A 16,337-nucleotide genomic window follows, 5' to 3' on the forward strand; every position below is an offset into this window, starting at 1 on the left:
AATTCTCCAGCCACCCTAGTCATTGACTGTTCTCTGCTACCGCACGGCAAGCGGTACCGGAGCGCCAAGTCTAGGTCCAAAAGGCTTCTTAACACCTTCTGGAGCCATACGGCTCCTGAACAGCTAATCAAATGGCAACCCAGGCTATATAGATAGCCTGGAGGAACAGAACAAAGGCCTCAGTATTCCTAATTATCCTGGCATCTGGGAGACTGCACCAGAGGCAGATGACCACAGGATGAAACCAAAATGACTTATGGTGCCCCCCAATCTATATGGCGGGGTGGAACCAAGCATTCTGGGTATCAGCTATATAAACTGCGCATTGTCTGTAAAGGGTAGGCTCTCGGCACAACAGTCTTCAGTTTCATTATTGCAATAATTAAATCGATATTAAATAAAGAGGATTGTTCGAAGAAATGAGAAGTCTCTCTCAGTACTGAATTTCCACAACAATAGCCTACAGAAATGTTGCGCAACATAAGCTCATGGGCTCTCATGAAGTGTTTGATTAGATTTTTGATTAGATTTGCTTGATGTCAGAGTGATTAGAGAGAGTGTAGAGTGCTGAGTACCAGGCAGTTAGCAAGTTTGGTAGGCTACTAATGACCATTGGGCTCCCGAGTGGCGCAGCGTTCTAAAGCAGTGCATTTCAGTGCAAGAGGAGTCCCATAGGGTGGCGCACAATTGGCCCAGCGTCGTCCGGTAAAGGGTTTGGCCGTCATTGTAAATAAGAATTTGTTCTTAACTGACTTGCTTAGTTAAACAAAGGTTAAATACTAGAAACAATTTTTTAAAATCATATTACTCCAGTGCTAGCCTCCCTACACTGGCTTCCTGTTAAGGCAATGGCTGATTTCAAGGTTTTACTGCTAACCTACAAAGCATTACATGGGCTTGCTCCTACCCATCTTTCCGATTTGGTCCTGTCGTACATACCTACATTTACGCTACGGTCACAAGACGCAGGCCTAATTGTCCCTAGAATGTCTAAGCAAACAGCTAGAGGCAGGGCCTTCTCCAATAGAGTTCAATTTTTATGGAATGGTCTGCCTACCCATGTGAGAAAAGCAGACTCGGTCTCAACCTTTAACTCTTTACTGAAGACTCATCTCTTCAGTGGGTCATATGATTGAGTGTAGTCTGGCCCAGGAGTGTGAAGGTGAACGGAAAGGCTCTGGAGCAACGAACCACCCTTGCCAGTTCCCCTCTCTCCACTGGGATTCTCTGCCTCTAACCCTATTACAGGGGCGGAGTCACTGGCTTACTGGTGCTCTTTCATGCCGTCCCTAGGAGGGGTGCGTCACTTGAGCGGGTTGAGTCACTGACGTGATCTTCCTGTCTGGGTTGGCGCTTCCCCCTTGGGTTGTGCCGTGACGGAGATCTTCGTGGGCTATACTCGGCCTTGTCTCAGGATGGTAAGTTGGTGGTTGAAGATATCCCTCTAGTGGTGTGGGGGCTGTGCATTGGCAAAGTGGGTGGAGTTATATCCTACCTGGGGGTATCATCGGATGGGGCCACAGTGTCTCCTGACTCAGCCTCCAGTATTTATGCTGCAGTAGTTCGTGTGTCGGGGGCTAGGGTCAGTATGTTATATCTGGAGTACTTCTCCGGTGTGAATTTAAGATCTCTCTCTCAGGACCTGAGCCCTAGGACCATGCCTTAGGACTACCTGGCATGATGACACCTTGCTGTCCCCAGTCCACCTGGCCGTGCTGCTGCTCCAGTTTCAAATGTTCTGCCTGCAGCTATGGAACCCTGACCTGTTCACCGGACTTGCTACATGTCCCAGACCTGCTCTTTTCAACTCTCTAGAGACAGCAGGAGTGGTAGAGATACTCTTAACGATCGGCTATGAAAAGCCAACTGACATTTACTCCTGAGGTGCTGACTTGTTGCACCCTCGACACGCTGTGATTATTATTATTTGACCATGCTGGTCATTTATGAACATTTGAACATCTTGGCCATGTTCTGTTATAATCTCCACCCGGCACAGCTAGAAGAGGATTGGCCACCCCACATAGCCTGGTTCTGCTCTAGGTTTCTTCCTAGGTTCTGGCCTTTCTAGGGAGTTTTTCCTAGCCACCGTGCTTCTACACCTGCATTGCTTGCTGTTTGGGGTTTTAGGCTGGGATTCTGTACAGCACTTTGAGATATCAGCTGATGTAAGAAGGGCTGTATAAATACATTTGATTTGAAATAAAATAGATAAAAATGCAGCAGAGCTTGGAGAAGCCTAATTACCATGACAAAACGGGTCAAGCGGAATTTGACTGCCGTCATAACTCGTGACCGCCAGTGTGACGGTAATATGGTCAACATAACAGCCCTAATCATGGAACTGCTCTTCCTTAGCCTGGGTTAAGTGCAGCATAGTTGGGTGGCAGAGCATCGCTCTAAGTCACCTCTTTCCCTCAGTTTAGCCCACTCACCTCCTTGTTGTAAAGATTCTCCAGCTCAGGGAGTGTGTGGATGCCGTTGGTCCGACACCTCTCCTCTGTGTAGGCCAGGATGTCTGGGTGGACCTTCTGAGCCCGGCCCAGACGGAGGAAGCCCACCTTGAACCTCCGGAGCTTTAGCAGGATGTTGTCCACAGCAGAGTGGGTGTAGCTGGTCAGCAGCACACTAAAGCCACATGCATGGAGAATACGCACCTGAGTAAGGACAGAGAGGAAGGAGACTCAACAGCCATTCCAATGTTGATCACATTCACACATACATTGCACGAACAAGGGTCACAGAGAGTGTGTTTGTAAATTGTGCAGAATGTGCAGAAAAACAGATTAATTTACGAACGCTCAACACCCCTTGAATATGGCCAGTGTCATTAAACGTTGGCAAAAAAATAGTAATTAAATTGTTGCCAGCAGCACAGTTAATGCCACCAATGCTCTGGATAACATGAACAGCCTAACCAGCTCGTCTAGGGTGAGTAAAATGGTCAGTGAGGTGTTCCCTCATTTGTGTCTGGAATTAGCTAGCAAGCTATCCAACGTTAGCCAGTTACCTTGGGTGCTTGACTACCGTTGTGAGGTCAGAACGCTCGAGTCAACCATACTCCTCGGGCAGAGTGCGCTCTGAACGCTCCGAGCTTAACGCTCGGAATTTACAAATGGACAATGTGACAACACTGAGCACACTCTGGCACTCCAGATTGAATTTACAAAATACACCCAGAGTATCTAAGTAGAACAGGGAAATGACAAACACTGCTCTTACCAGTGTGCATATAGTGGTGGTTTTCCCAGTGCCAGGCATCCCAACTATGAGCGTATAATCTTTGGAGAGCAAAACCTTCTTCATGGCCTGTTTCTGAGGTTTGTTGAGCCCTGAGACAGAGATGAAACACCAAGTTAGTGTTATAGTTCACTGGAGAGCTTTGCAATTAAGTTAGCAAATAAATAAAATGTTAATATAAAAAGGTAACAACTAAAGTGAGACAAAGGAGAGCGGGGAACAGGGGTGACCAATCAGGGGACACACCTTTCAGGATGTTGGCAACTGTGTCCTTAGCTTCCCTGGGCAACACACTGCTAAGGTTGTCAATGAACTGAGGAGGGTGGAAATCCACTATCAGCTCCCTTAGTCTTTCACTGCAAAGGGGGAGGTGGAGCCATGAGTTAATACCTACTATTAGAGGTATGAGGTAAGTTACTTCCATTTCAGTCAGTAGTACTGAACAGACCTTGAAGGAGACCTTTTCATCATCTTGGAGAGGTTGACCAGATGGGTGCTCAATCCCATTACCCCTTCGTCCTGGTCCAGTCGGAACACAACATCAGAGGAACACTTCGAAAGGTCCCTATGGAGATGAGGGGAACAGCTTCAACTTCAGATGAATACACATACAAATAGCAACAAAAAACGAGCTTAGATAGATATCTATATATACACACACAGTACCAGTCAAAAGTTTGGACACCTAGCCATTCAAGGGTTTTCCTTTATTTTTTACATCGTAGAATATAGTGAAGACATCAAAACTATGAACATGTATGGAATCATGTAGCAACAAAAAAGTGTTAAACATTTTAGATTATTTGAGGTTCTTCAGAGTAGCCACCCTTTCTTTGCCTTGGATGACAGCTTTGCACACTATTGTCATTCTCTCAACCAGCTTCACCTGGAATGCTTTTCTAACTGTCTTGGCGTTCCCACACGCTGAGCACCTGTTGGCTTCTTTTCCTTAACTCTGCAGTCTAACTCATCCCAAACAATCTCAATTGGGTTGAAGTTAAGTGATTGTGGAGGCCAGGTCATTGATGCAGCACTCATCACTTTTCTCCTTGATCAAATAGCCCTTACACAGCCTGGAGGTGTGTTTTGGGTCATTGTCCTGTTGAAAAACAATTGATAGTCCCACTAAGCGCAAACCAGATGGGATGGCGTATCGCTGCAGAATACTGTGGTAGCCATGCTGGTCAAGTGTGCCTTGAATTCTAAATAAAAATCACTGACAATGTCACCAGCAAAGCGCCATCACGCCTCCACAGTTTCACAGTGGGAACCACCCATGCGGAGATCATCTGTTTACCTACTCTGCGTCTCACAAAGACACGGCGATTGGAACCAAAAATCTCAAATTTGGACTCATCAGACCAAAGGACAGATTTCCAACGGTCTAATGTTCATTGCTCATGTTTCTTGGCCCAAGCAAGTCTCTTCTTCTTATTGGTGTCCTTTAGTCGTGGTTTCTTTGGAGTAATTCGACCATCAAGGCCTGATTCACACAAGTTCTTAATTTTCTGGTTTGACTGACCCTCCATGTCTTAAAGTAATGATGGACTGTAATTTCTCTTTGCTTATTTGAGCTGTTCTTGACATAATATGGACTTGGTCTTTTACCAAATAGGGCCATCTTCTGTATACCACCCCTACGAAGACATGGATGTCGATTAAGGCAGTCCCCCGCACCTCTGATTCAGAGGGGTTGGGTTAAATACGTAAGACATATTTCAGTTGAATACATTGTTGGACAACTGACCAGGTATCCCCCTTTCCCTTACCCTGTCACAACAAAACTGATTGGCTCAAACGCATTAAGTAAAGAAATTCCACAAATTAAGGCACACCTGTTAATTGAAATGCATTCCAGGTGACTGGTTGAGAACGCCAGTGTGCAAAGCTGTCATCAAAGCATGGCTACTTTGAAGAACCTAAAATATAAATATTTTTGATTTGTTTAACACTTTTGGTTACTACATGATTCCATACGTGTAATTTTATAGTTTTGATGTCTTTACTATTATTCTACAATGTAGAAAATAGTAAAAAGAAAAACCCTGGAATGAGTATGTGTCCAAACTTGACTGGTTCTGTATATAGAAACTCACTAAACTTCCCATTCCCAGATTACCATAGTGTTTTGAAAGACATTGATACTGCCATCTTACCGATCCAGGGAGCAGCTTACTGCAGTGCTGCTCACGTCTGTGACGTATCCAGCTGCCACACCAATTAGCTGCAAAGCATGGTCGCTCACCACAACTCTGTCCCCAACAAACAAGCCCGTCACACCCTGTTCCCCACCATGACGGCGCTCAAAACGGTGGATATACACACCGTCTGACTGGTTCTTCACTGGGCCAATCAGCTGCATGTTTCCCATACACCCCCCACTCTTCTCCCTGGACACCAAAAACAAATTAGACCACCAAATCACCGGCAAAAGCTTGAGGACCACCATTAGGGGAGTTGCGGAATCTTTTAGCATAAAATGTCTTTGCATTCAAATTTAGAGTACATTTTGTCAGTGAATGTAACAGATTGAAGACCTATTATTACAGATATAAATTGTTCAACAAACATCCTGTGAAAACTCATGTAATTTTTTCAAGCAATTATAGCCCCCCCCCCCCCCCCCCCCCCAACACTATATCAGCTCACATATGTCACTGTCAATGTTCACAGTTCTGTAAGTCACATTATGTAAACCACATCTGATTATAGATTATTTGATACATAGATTTTTTCCGGACCTCTCTTGGGCAGACTGCAGCCAGATGTTGTGCCGGCCTCCCTTCCTCTCCATGGTGTGGGTCTCCAGGGCACAGAGGAGCAGCCAGTGGCTGAAGTAGAGCAGGTGTGCCTCTGTCAGGTGCTCACTCTCCTGCTGCACCAACAACTGCTGTGACTCACTGGAGTAGTAGTCTGGAGCCCTGCTCTCAATGGCCCTGTGCACGCACACACACACACACCAGCTGATTTTTAAGGGCATGAAGTTGCTGTTGTCCTGAATCTCCTATCAGCATATAAGTAGTTCACTCTGGAAGGAAGGCAGTTGTACCTGTCATAGAGAGCACAGTTCCTGATCTGGGGACACCACTTGCAGGCCTGTCTGTCTGTGATGATCCCTGGTAGAGGTGCCATCCGTGTCTTGCCTTCCTTCTCCATTCTATTGCCAACGTGATGCGCCAGGGTGTTCCTTAATTTCAACAGCTCTGAGAGAGAGATAGACAGGACCTCATAGTTGACTCATGTTCTCAAAAGAAATGAATAAAAACTGTTCCCCATGGAAAATAAAATTCCAAACATATTTGTGGTCAGGGCTTACCTCTTCTGTCCATGTGGTTCCCGACTATAGGATGCAGGTTGCCAGTCTTCAGGTAGAGCAGGAATCCTGCCTCTGCATCACTGCGTCTCTCTAAGCTCATCAGAGTGTAAAGGATGACCTGGACAATAACAAGAGTTTTTATTGGTTTGAGCACTGTTGCAGTCATAACGCATGGATGGTTCAGAGCTCAATATTTGCTATCTGACTGCCAGGCTGTGTGTGTTCGTTCCACTGGTGTAGTACCTGGCTGCGGTGTTCAATGGAGTTGGACTCTTTGCCAGTCTTCAGCTCCAAAGGCATTACCCTGTTGAGTGGAGGCCTGCCCTTGCGATGAATACGCACCCCTGCTGTCACGTCAATTTTACCCTTCAGGCCGAAACGTGGCGACCAAATGTTTTCCTCAATGTCCACAAAATCTGTGACAGCAATGCTGCATGCGGAGTCCTGCCAGCTCAGTGCCCCATCACTTGGCCTGTGGGTGGGGAGGACCAACATTTTTTTAACTGCCAGTCTTAAAAGATTATTTAAGATATAGAATGGAGAATCAAATTAGTTAGGGGTGGGGTGAGTTGGTACTACTCACAATTTGAGATTTAACAGTTTCTTGCCTGCCTGTGGAGAGGTGTGAAGGTAATCTCTGGCCCATTCTGTCAGTGCTGGCAGGTACTCCCAAATCTCCTGCTTCATGTCCTCCTGAGTCAGTTTCAGGGTGTACCTATGAGGAGGGTTGAGAAGAATTACAATAAAACCCAGACTTAAAGCTGCAAAATATAACTTTTTGGGTCACCCACAATTCAATGTGAATTTGGTAGGATTATAGATCCGTCATCCTCATTGAAAGCAAGACTAACATGTGGTAAATCTGTTCAATGAGCGCTATATGTATGCATCCCATGCTTAAAACCTCTTACTTCTACCCCTTCCTTTTTCGAAAATTCTGTTAAAAATCGCGCAACTTTTCAGCGTCCTGCTACTCATGCCAGGAATATAGTATATGCATATGATTAGTATGTGTGGATAGAAAACACTCTGAAGTTTATAAAACTGGTTAAATCACGGCTGTGACTATAACAGATCGTGTGTTTCATTGAAAAACACAAGAAAAACTGCTCTCTGAAAGCTAAAAATAATTTCCATAAGTCACTTCCACCAGTTGTTAAAAGAGAACAGAATTTAATATCGATCTGCCTGAAATTCATACAAATTCCGCACGATGGCGCCATTGTCCTAATTTTCAATTGAATTAATTGTTGGAAAATCCTTCTCTGACCTCCATTTTCCCAGTCTTCACCCGGATGCAGTTGAGGGAGATATCAGATGCCATTGTTTTTGAAGTGAAGACCTATTGAAGAGACATCGCCCTGTAATCATTTTGATAGATTATAAACGTTTACTAATACCTAAAGTTGGATTACAAAAGGATTTCGAAGTGTTTTGTGAAAGTTTATCGTCGACTTTTTTAATTTTAAAAAATTACGCAGCGTTTAAAAACGATGATTTTTTCTGAATGACACAGATCCCATACAAAGCTATTTTGGGTATATATGGACCGATTTAAACGAAAAAAAGACCCAATAGTGATGTTTATGGGGCATATAGGAGTGCCAAGAAAGAAGCTCGTCAAAGGTAATGAATGTTTTATATTTTATTTCTGCGTTTTGGGTAGCGCCGGCTACCGCAAAATCTGTTGTTTACATGTCGAGCTGGCATTTTGGGGGGTGCATGCTATCAGATAATAGCTTCTCATGCTTTCGCCGAAAAGCATTTTAAAAATCTGACTTGCTGGCTAGGTTCACAACGAGTGTAGCTTTAATTCAATACCCTGCTTGTGAATTTTGATCAAAGATTGAGTTGTAACGAGTACATTTAGCATTTAGCGTAGCGCATTTGCATTTCCAGGGGCATACTTGGGACGTCTGCGTGTCAAGTATTCTCAAGAAGTTAAGTTAAGTTTGTGTCTTTTACTTTCGGTTTTTGGTCACCAGCTTCAAAACAGGAGAAAATACAATATTTTTCACAGCAGTTTAGATGGTACAATAATTCTCTACACTGTACTTGCTTGTTTAGAATTTTAACAACCAAAGCAATTTCTGCATATTGCAACTTTAAGGGGATACTTTGAATTTTGAAGCCCTTTTTCTACTTCCCCAGAGTCAGATGAAATCATGGAGACCATTTATCTGACTTTGTGTGCAGTTTGAAGGAAGTTGCTAACTAGTGTTAGCGCAATGACTACAAGTCTATGCTATCTACTAGCATGCTAACACCAGTTAGCAACATCCTTCAAACTACGCAGAGTCAGATCAATGGTCTACACGAGTTCATCTGACTCAGGGGAAGTAGATAAAGGGCTTCATTGGCAAAATACTGAAGTATCCCTTTAACATTTCCTAAGAAACTCCCAATGTCAATGTATGATGGCATTGTATGGTATAGTATAATGACTCTTACATGTCTCCCAGGTAGTTGGGGCTGAGCAGGGCTTGGTTGGCCAGCAGTTGCAGCCTTTCCATAGAGAAGTCTCCAGACATTGCAGCTTTCTGGAAGATGTCATGAACTATCGTACCGTTCAGCATCTGTTTGGAGCCTCCGTCGAAACACTAAGGCAAAGGTGAGGATTACATATCATTACAATAAGGTCGTCAATCAATTCATAAACAGATAGGATAACTGAGCCTGGTATTTCATGGTCATACCTTGAACATTTCCCCAAGCACGGCCCGTCTCATGCAGCGGATCCCGCTGGCGATGCTAGTGCCAGAAATGAGCACGTCAGGGAGAAGCACCAAGAATCCTGACTCCCTGTCTATCAGCCAGGTACCTGAGACACATTGGCCCTCCAGGTGAACCACATCACCCGTGGACACTGGTGTCGACTCCCTAGAGAAGGCAAGACGTACTATTATTTTCACATGAACTATATTGTTTGTCTGAAAGTAAACTTGAGCAATATTACCCAGAATCACATTCTAAAACGGGCAAAAATCTTTTGAGTTCGATACACTGTGTACAAAACTTTAAGCACACCTTCCTAATATTGAGTTCTGCCATCAGAACAGCCTAAATTAGTCAGGGCATGGACTCTACAAGGTGTCGAACATGTTCCACAGGGATGCTGGACCATGTCGACTCCAACGCTTCCCACAGTTGTCAATTTGGCTGGATGCTCCAAGGCAAGCAACACTGAAGCATGCATGAGAGCACCAGCTGTTCCGGACGACTGTGTGATCACGATCTCCGCAGCCCATGTAAGACCTTTAAACAGGTCAACATTCAAAAGGCCGCAGGGCCAGAAGGATTACAACGACGTGTACTCCGAGCATGCGCTGACCAACTAGCAACTGTCTTTACTGACATTATCAACCTGTCCTTGACCAAGTCTAAAACAAACATGTTTCAAGCAGCCCACCATAGTCTCTGTGCCCAAGAACACTAAATAACTACCGACCCATGGCACTCACATCTGTAGCCATGAAGTGCTTTGAAAGGTTGGTCAAGGCTCACAAACATCATCCCAGAAACCCACCTCATTTGCATATTGTCCCAATAGATGACGCAATCTCTATTGCATTCAATACTGCCCTTCCCCACCTGGACAAAAGGAACACCTACGTGATAATGCTATTCATTGACTACAGTTCAGCGTTCAACACCATAGTGCCCTCAAAGCTCATCACTAAGCTAAGGACCCTGGGACTAAACACCTCCCTCTGCAACTGGATCATGGACTTCCTGACAGGCCACCCCTAGCTGGTAAGGGTAGGTAACAACACATCTGCCACGCTGATCTTCAACACAAGGGCCTCTCAGGGGTGCATGCTCAGACCCCTCCTGTAATCCCTGTTCACCCATGATCGCATGGCCAAGCATGACTCCAACACCATCATTAAGTTTGCCGACGACAACTGTGGTAGGCCTGATCACCAACAATGATACAGCCTATAGGGATGAGGTCAGAGACCTGGCAGTGTGGTGCCAGGATAACATCCGCTCCCTCAACGTGATCAAGACTAAGGAGATGATCGTGGACTACAGGAAAAGGAGGACCGAGCACCCCATTCTCATCAACAGGGCTGTAGTGGAGCAGGTTGATAACTGAATTCCTTGGTGTCCACATCACCAACAAACTATCATGGATCAAACAGACCAAGACAGTCGTGAGGGCACAACAACACTTTTTCCCCCTTAGGAGAATAAAAAGATTTGGCACGTCACCTCAGATCATCAAAGAAGTTCTACAGCTACACCATCAAGCGCATCGCCGCCTGATATGGCAACTGCTCAGCCGCTGACCACAAGGCACTACAAAGGGTAGTGCGTACGGCCCAGTACATCACTGGGGCCAAGCTTCCTGCCATCCAGGACCTCTATACCAGGCAGTGTCAGAGGAAGGCCCTAAAAATGTCAAAAAACTCCAGCCACCCTAATCATAGACTCTCTCTGTTACCGCATGGCAAGCGATACCGGAGCGCCAAGTCTAGGTCCAAAAGGCTTAACAGCTTCTACCCCCCAAGCCATAAGACGACTACTGAACAGCTAATCAAATGGCTACCCGGACAATTTTTATTGTGACCCCGCCAATTTTATGCTGCTGCTACTCTGGTTATTATCCATGCATAGTCACTTTACCTCTTCCTACATATTACCTCGACTAACCTGTGCCTCCACGCATTGTACCGGTACCCCCTGTACATGGCCTCATTACTGTTATTTTATTGTTGCGCTATAGTTAGTTTTCTATTTTCTTCTGGTTTAAAAAAATATTAAATACAAAAATATATTCGGTTCATATAGTAAATAAATAAGTTAAAGTTTCTTAAACTGCACTGTTGGTTAAGGGCTTGTAAGTAAGCATTTCACTGTAAGATCTACACCTGTTGTATTTGGAGCATGGACCATTCTTGATACACGTGGGAAACTGTTGAGCGTGAGAAACCCAGCAGCGTTGCAGTTCTTGACAAAACCGGTGCGCCTAGCACCTACTACCATACCCTGTTCAAAGGCACTTAAAATGATTTGTCTTGCCCATTCACCCTCTGAATGACACATATGTAAGATGCGCCAACAGACATGGAAGCTTTGCTTCTAGCTCCTAAGCAACATTGCAGGATTTTGTTTTTATGCATTACTTCTTACATTATTAACCCAGTTTTGTTTTTATATTACATACAGCCGGAAATAACTTTTGGAAATCAGAGCATCGGTAACTCACCAGCATTACGACCAGGTATACAACTTTCCCGAATTGGATCCTTTGTTTGTACTCACCAGGACAATTGAACTTATGCCAGAGGCTGTTCCAAGACACCGCCGGCGGAGAAGAGGTATTCGGAGTGGACTTCTAGTCTGACTCAGGAGGGGTGCACACCATCCACCGCTTCAGAGAATATTACTCGCTAATGTTCAATCTCTGGACAATAAAGTAGACGAGCTCAGGGCGAGGATATCCTTCCAGAGAGACATCAGGGACTGTGACACTTTTTCACAGAATCATGGCTCTTTCCAGATATACTGTCTCAGTCCATACAGCCAGCTGTGCTCTCAGTACATCGCGCAGACAGAAATAAAGAACTCTCCGGGAAGAAGAAAGACAGAGGTGTATGTTTCATGATTAACTACTCATGGTGGGATTGTGATAACATAGAGAATCAAGTCATTTTGTTAACCAACCTAGAATACCTCAAATAGTCACAGACGTGTATATTCCCCCTCACGCCGATACCAAGATGGCCCTCAAGGAACATCACTGGACTTCATGCAAACTTCAAACTACATACCCTGAGGCCGCATTTATTGTAGCTGGGAATTTTAACAAAGAAAAATTGAGAAAACGCTACCGAAGTTCTATCAACAAATTGACTGTAGTACTCACTTAGGAAAAACAGATCACTGCTACTAGCCTTTTTGAAACACCTACAAGGCCCTCGCCCACCCTCCCTTTGGCAAATCAGATCACAACTCCATTTTGCTCCTCCCTTCCTATAGGCAGAAACTCAAACAGGAAGGACCCATGCTAAGGTCTACTCAACGATTGTCTGACCAATAAATCAGAATCCATGCTTCAAGATTGTTTTTGATAACTTGGACAAGGATATGTTCCGTGTAGCCTCAGAGAATAAAATTGACGTTCACACGAACACAGTGACTAAAGACAATTACGTATTACAAATGGAAAACCAGCCAAGGCACGGACACCGACCTCTTGCTTTCGGACAAACTAAAACACATTCTTCGCCTGTTCTGAGGATAACAGTGCCACTGACACGGCCTGCTCCCAAGGACTGTGGGCTCTCCTTCTCCGTGGCCAATGTGAGTAAGACATTTAAGTGTGCAAACCCTCGCTAGGCTGCCGGCCCAGACGGCATTCCTAGTCGCGTCCTCAGAGCATGTGCAGCCCAGCTGGCCGGAGTGTTTATATACATATTCAATCTCTCCTTACCAGTCTGCTGCCCCCACTTGCTGTCAAGTTGTCCACCATTGTTCCTGTACCCAAGAAAGCAAAGGTAACTGAACTAAATGACTATCCGTAGCACGCACTTCTGTAATCATGAAGTGCTTTGAGAAGCTAGTTAAGGATCATATCCCCTCCACCTTACCGGACACCCTAGCCCCACTTCAAATAGATCCAGACTACGCAATCACCATCGCACTGCCCTTTCCCATCTGGACAAGACGAATACCTACGTCAGAATTCTGTTCATTGACAATAGCTCAGCATTCAATACCATAGTATCTTCCAAGCTCATCAAGCTCGGGGCCCTGGGTCTGAACCCCACCTTGTGCAACTAGGTCCTGGACTTCCTGATGGTTCCAATTTGTGCCATGTAAAAAAGCTAACGTTTAAGTTCCTTGCTCAGAACATGAGAACATATGAAAGCTGGTGGTTCCTTTTAACATGAGTCTTCAATATTCCCAGGTAAGAAGTTTTAGGTTGTAGTTATTATAGGACTCTCGCTATATACTATTTGTATTTCATTAACCTTTGACTATTGGATGTTCTTATAGGCACTTTAGTATTGCCATTGTAACAGCAAAGATTCCGTCCCTCTCCTCGCCCCTCTCTGGGCTCGAACCAGGAACACATCGACAACAGCCACCCTCGAAGCATCGTTACCCATCGCTCCACTAAAGCCGCGGCCCTTGCAGAGCAAGGGGAACACCTACTCCAAGTCTCAGAGCGAGCAACTTTTGAAATGCTATTAGCACGCACCCCACTATCTAGCTAGCCATTTCACATCGGTTACACCAGCCTCATCTCAGGAGTTGATAGGCTTGAAGTCATAAACAGCTCAATGTTTGAAGCAATGCGAAGAGCTGCTGGCAAAACGCACAAAAGTACTGTTTGAATGACTGCTTACGAGCTTGCTGCTGCCTACCATTGCTCAGTCAGACTGCTCTATCAAATCATAGACTTAATTATAACACACAGATAGGAGCCTTTGGTCATTAATATGGTTGAATCCGGAAACTATCATTTCGAAAACAAAACGTTTATTCTTTCAGTGAAATACGGAACCGTTCCGTATTTTATCTAATGGGTGGCATCCCTAAGTCTAAATATTGCTGTTACATTGTACAACCTTCAATGTTATGTCATAATTATGTACAATTCTGGCAAATTAATTACGGTCTTTGTTAAGAATAAATGGACTTCACAGTTCGCAACGAGCCAGGCGGCCCAAACTGCTGCATATACCCTGACTGCTTGCACGGGAACACAAGAGAAGTGACAATTTCCCTAATTATAAGAAATTCATGTTACCAGGCAATATTAACTAAATATGCAGGTTTAAAAATATATACTTGTGTATAGATTTTAAAGAAAGACATTGATATTTATGGTTAGGTTTGGTGGAATGACAGTGCTAAATCACCCGGTTGGCTGTGATTAGTAGGCTGTGATTCGATGAGAAATTAACAGGCACCGCATCCATTATATTCCATTATGTTGCAAAAATGAATCCCCGAGCTGACAAGGTAAAAATCTGTCATTCTGCCCCTTAACAAGGCAGTTAACGCACCGTCCGTTCCAAGGCCGTCATTGAAAATAAGAATGTTCTTAACTGACTTGCCTAGTTAAATAAAGGTGTAACAAAATATAATACAAATATGAAAAAATATGAAAACTTGAAATCGGCCATTCCGATTAATCGGTTGACCTCTAGTGAGGGCCCTGGCGGAGTGGTGCCATGAAAATAACCTCTCCCTCAACAAAACGAAGGAGCCGATTGTGGACTTCAGGAAACAGCAGAAGGAGCACACCCCTATCCACAGATAGGACTGTAGTAGAGAAGGTGGAACGCTTCAAGTTCCTCAGCGTACATATCATTGACAATCAGAAATGATCCACCCACACAGACAGTGTGGTGAAAAAGGTGCAACAGCGCCTCTTCAACCTCAGGAGGCTGAAGAAATTTGGCTTGGCATCGAAGACCCACACAAACTTTTACAGATTGAGAGCATCCTCTTGGGTTGTATGACCACCTGGTACGGCAACTGCACCACCCACAACCACAGGGCTCTCCAGGGGTGGTACAGTCTGCCCAAAGCGTCACTGGGGGCACACTGCCTGCACTCCAGGACACCTACAGCACCCAATGTCATAGGGAGGCCAAAACGATCAAGTACATCAACCACATGAGCCACGGCCTGTTCACCCCGCTACCATCCAAAAGGGGAGGTCAGATCAGGTGCATCCAAGCAGGGACCGAGAGACTGAAAAACAGCTTCTGCAGTATCTCAAGGCCAACAGACTGAAATAGCCATCACTAGCCGGCTACCACCTGACTACTCAACCACGCACCTTAGAGGCTGATGCCCTATATACACAGAGTTGGAATCACTGGCCACTTTTATAATGGAACACTAGTCACTTTAATACTGTTTACATACATATTTTTTCATCTCATATGTATAAACACTGTATTCTAGTAAATGCCACTCCCTGACATGGCTCGTCCTAATATTTATATATTTATTTATTTTACTTAAAAATGTGTGTATTGTTAGATACTGTTGGAGCTAGGGACAAGCATTTCGCTACACCCGCAATAACATTTTTAATGGAAGCCTCTCCAACATAATCCATGTAGAATCAGGAATTCCCCAGGGCTGCTGTCTTGGCCCTTTTCAATCTTTACTAATGACATGCCGCCACCGGCTGTGTCTATGTATGCGGATGACTCAACACTATACGTCAGCTACTACAGCGACTGAAATGATTGCAACACTCAACAAAGAGCTGCAGTTACGTTTCAGAGTGGGTGGCAAGGAATAAGTTACGCCTAAATATTTCTAATACCATTGTAATTTGGACACATTCACTAAACCCTAAAACTCAACTAAATCTTGTAAAAAATAATGTGGAAACTGAGCAAGTCGAGGTGGCTAAACTGCTTGGAGTACAACAGTAGCTAAAACAGGGAGTAGTCTGTCCATAATAAAGCGCTATTCTATCTTCTTAACACTATCAACAAGGCAGGTCCTACAGGCCCTAGTTTTGTCGCACCTGGACTACTGTTCAGTCGTGTGGTCAGGTACCACAAAAAAGGACTTAGGAAAATTGCAATTGGCTCAGAACAGGGCAGCATGGCTGGTCCTTGGATGTAAACAGAGCTAATAATAATAAGCATGTCAATCTCTCCTGGCTCAAAGTGGAGGAGAGATAGACTTCATCACTACTTGTATTTATTTGACATGTTGAATGCCCCGAGTTGTCTGTTTGAACTACTGGTGCACAGCTCGGACAACCATGCATACCTAGAGCCCTATGATTTCCGCA

General features: G+C 44.5%; 1 protein-coding gene across 2 annotated transcripts in view; it reads right to left on the reverse strand.

The window, feature by feature from the left end:
* Positions 1 to 16,337, reverse strand: part of LOC139381233 (DNA replication helicase/nuclease 2) — a 36,801-nt gene that overhangs the window by 5,314 nt on the left and 15,150 nt on the right. For both annotated transcript variants that reach the window (XM_071124697.1, XM_071124696.1), the window contains exons 5-16: positions 9,253 to 9,436; positions 9,008 to 9,156; positions 7,140 to 7,271; positions 6,800 to 7,028; positions 6,557 to 6,674; positions 6,290 to 6,443; positions 5,982 to 6,176; positions 5,397 to 5,630; positions 3,689 to 3,805; positions 3,487 to 3,596; positions 3,223 to 3,332; positions 2,436 to 2,657 (exon numbers count right to left, since the gene is read on the reverse strand). In XM_071124697.1, coding sequence (XP_070980798.1) covers positions 2,436 to 2,657; positions 3,223 to 3,332; positions 3,487 to 3,596; positions 3,689 to 3,805; positions 5,397 to 5,630; positions 5,982 to 6,176; positions 6,290 to 6,443; positions 6,557 to 6,674; positions 6,800 to 7,028; positions 7,140 to 7,271; positions 9,008 to 9,156; positions 9,253 to 9,436 — 1,954 coding nt within the window. The remainder of the gene's footprint in view (positions 1 to 2,435; positions 2,658 to 3,222; positions 3,333 to 3,486; positions 3,597 to 3,688; positions 3,806 to 5,396; positions 5,631 to 5,981; positions 6,177 to 6,289; positions 6,444 to 6,556; positions 6,675 to 6,799; positions 7,029 to 7,139; positions 7,272 to 9,007; positions 9,157 to 9,252; positions 9,437 to 16,337) is intronic.

Source organism: Oncorhynchus clarkii, chromosome 23, assembly GCF_045791955.1.
Source record: "Oncorhynchus clarkii lewisi isolate Uvic-CL-2024 chromosome 23, UVic_Ocla_1.0, whole genome shotgun sequence".
NCBI lineage: Eukaryota > Metazoa > Chordata > Actinopteri > Salmoniformes > Salmonidae > Oncorhynchus > Oncorhynchus clarkii.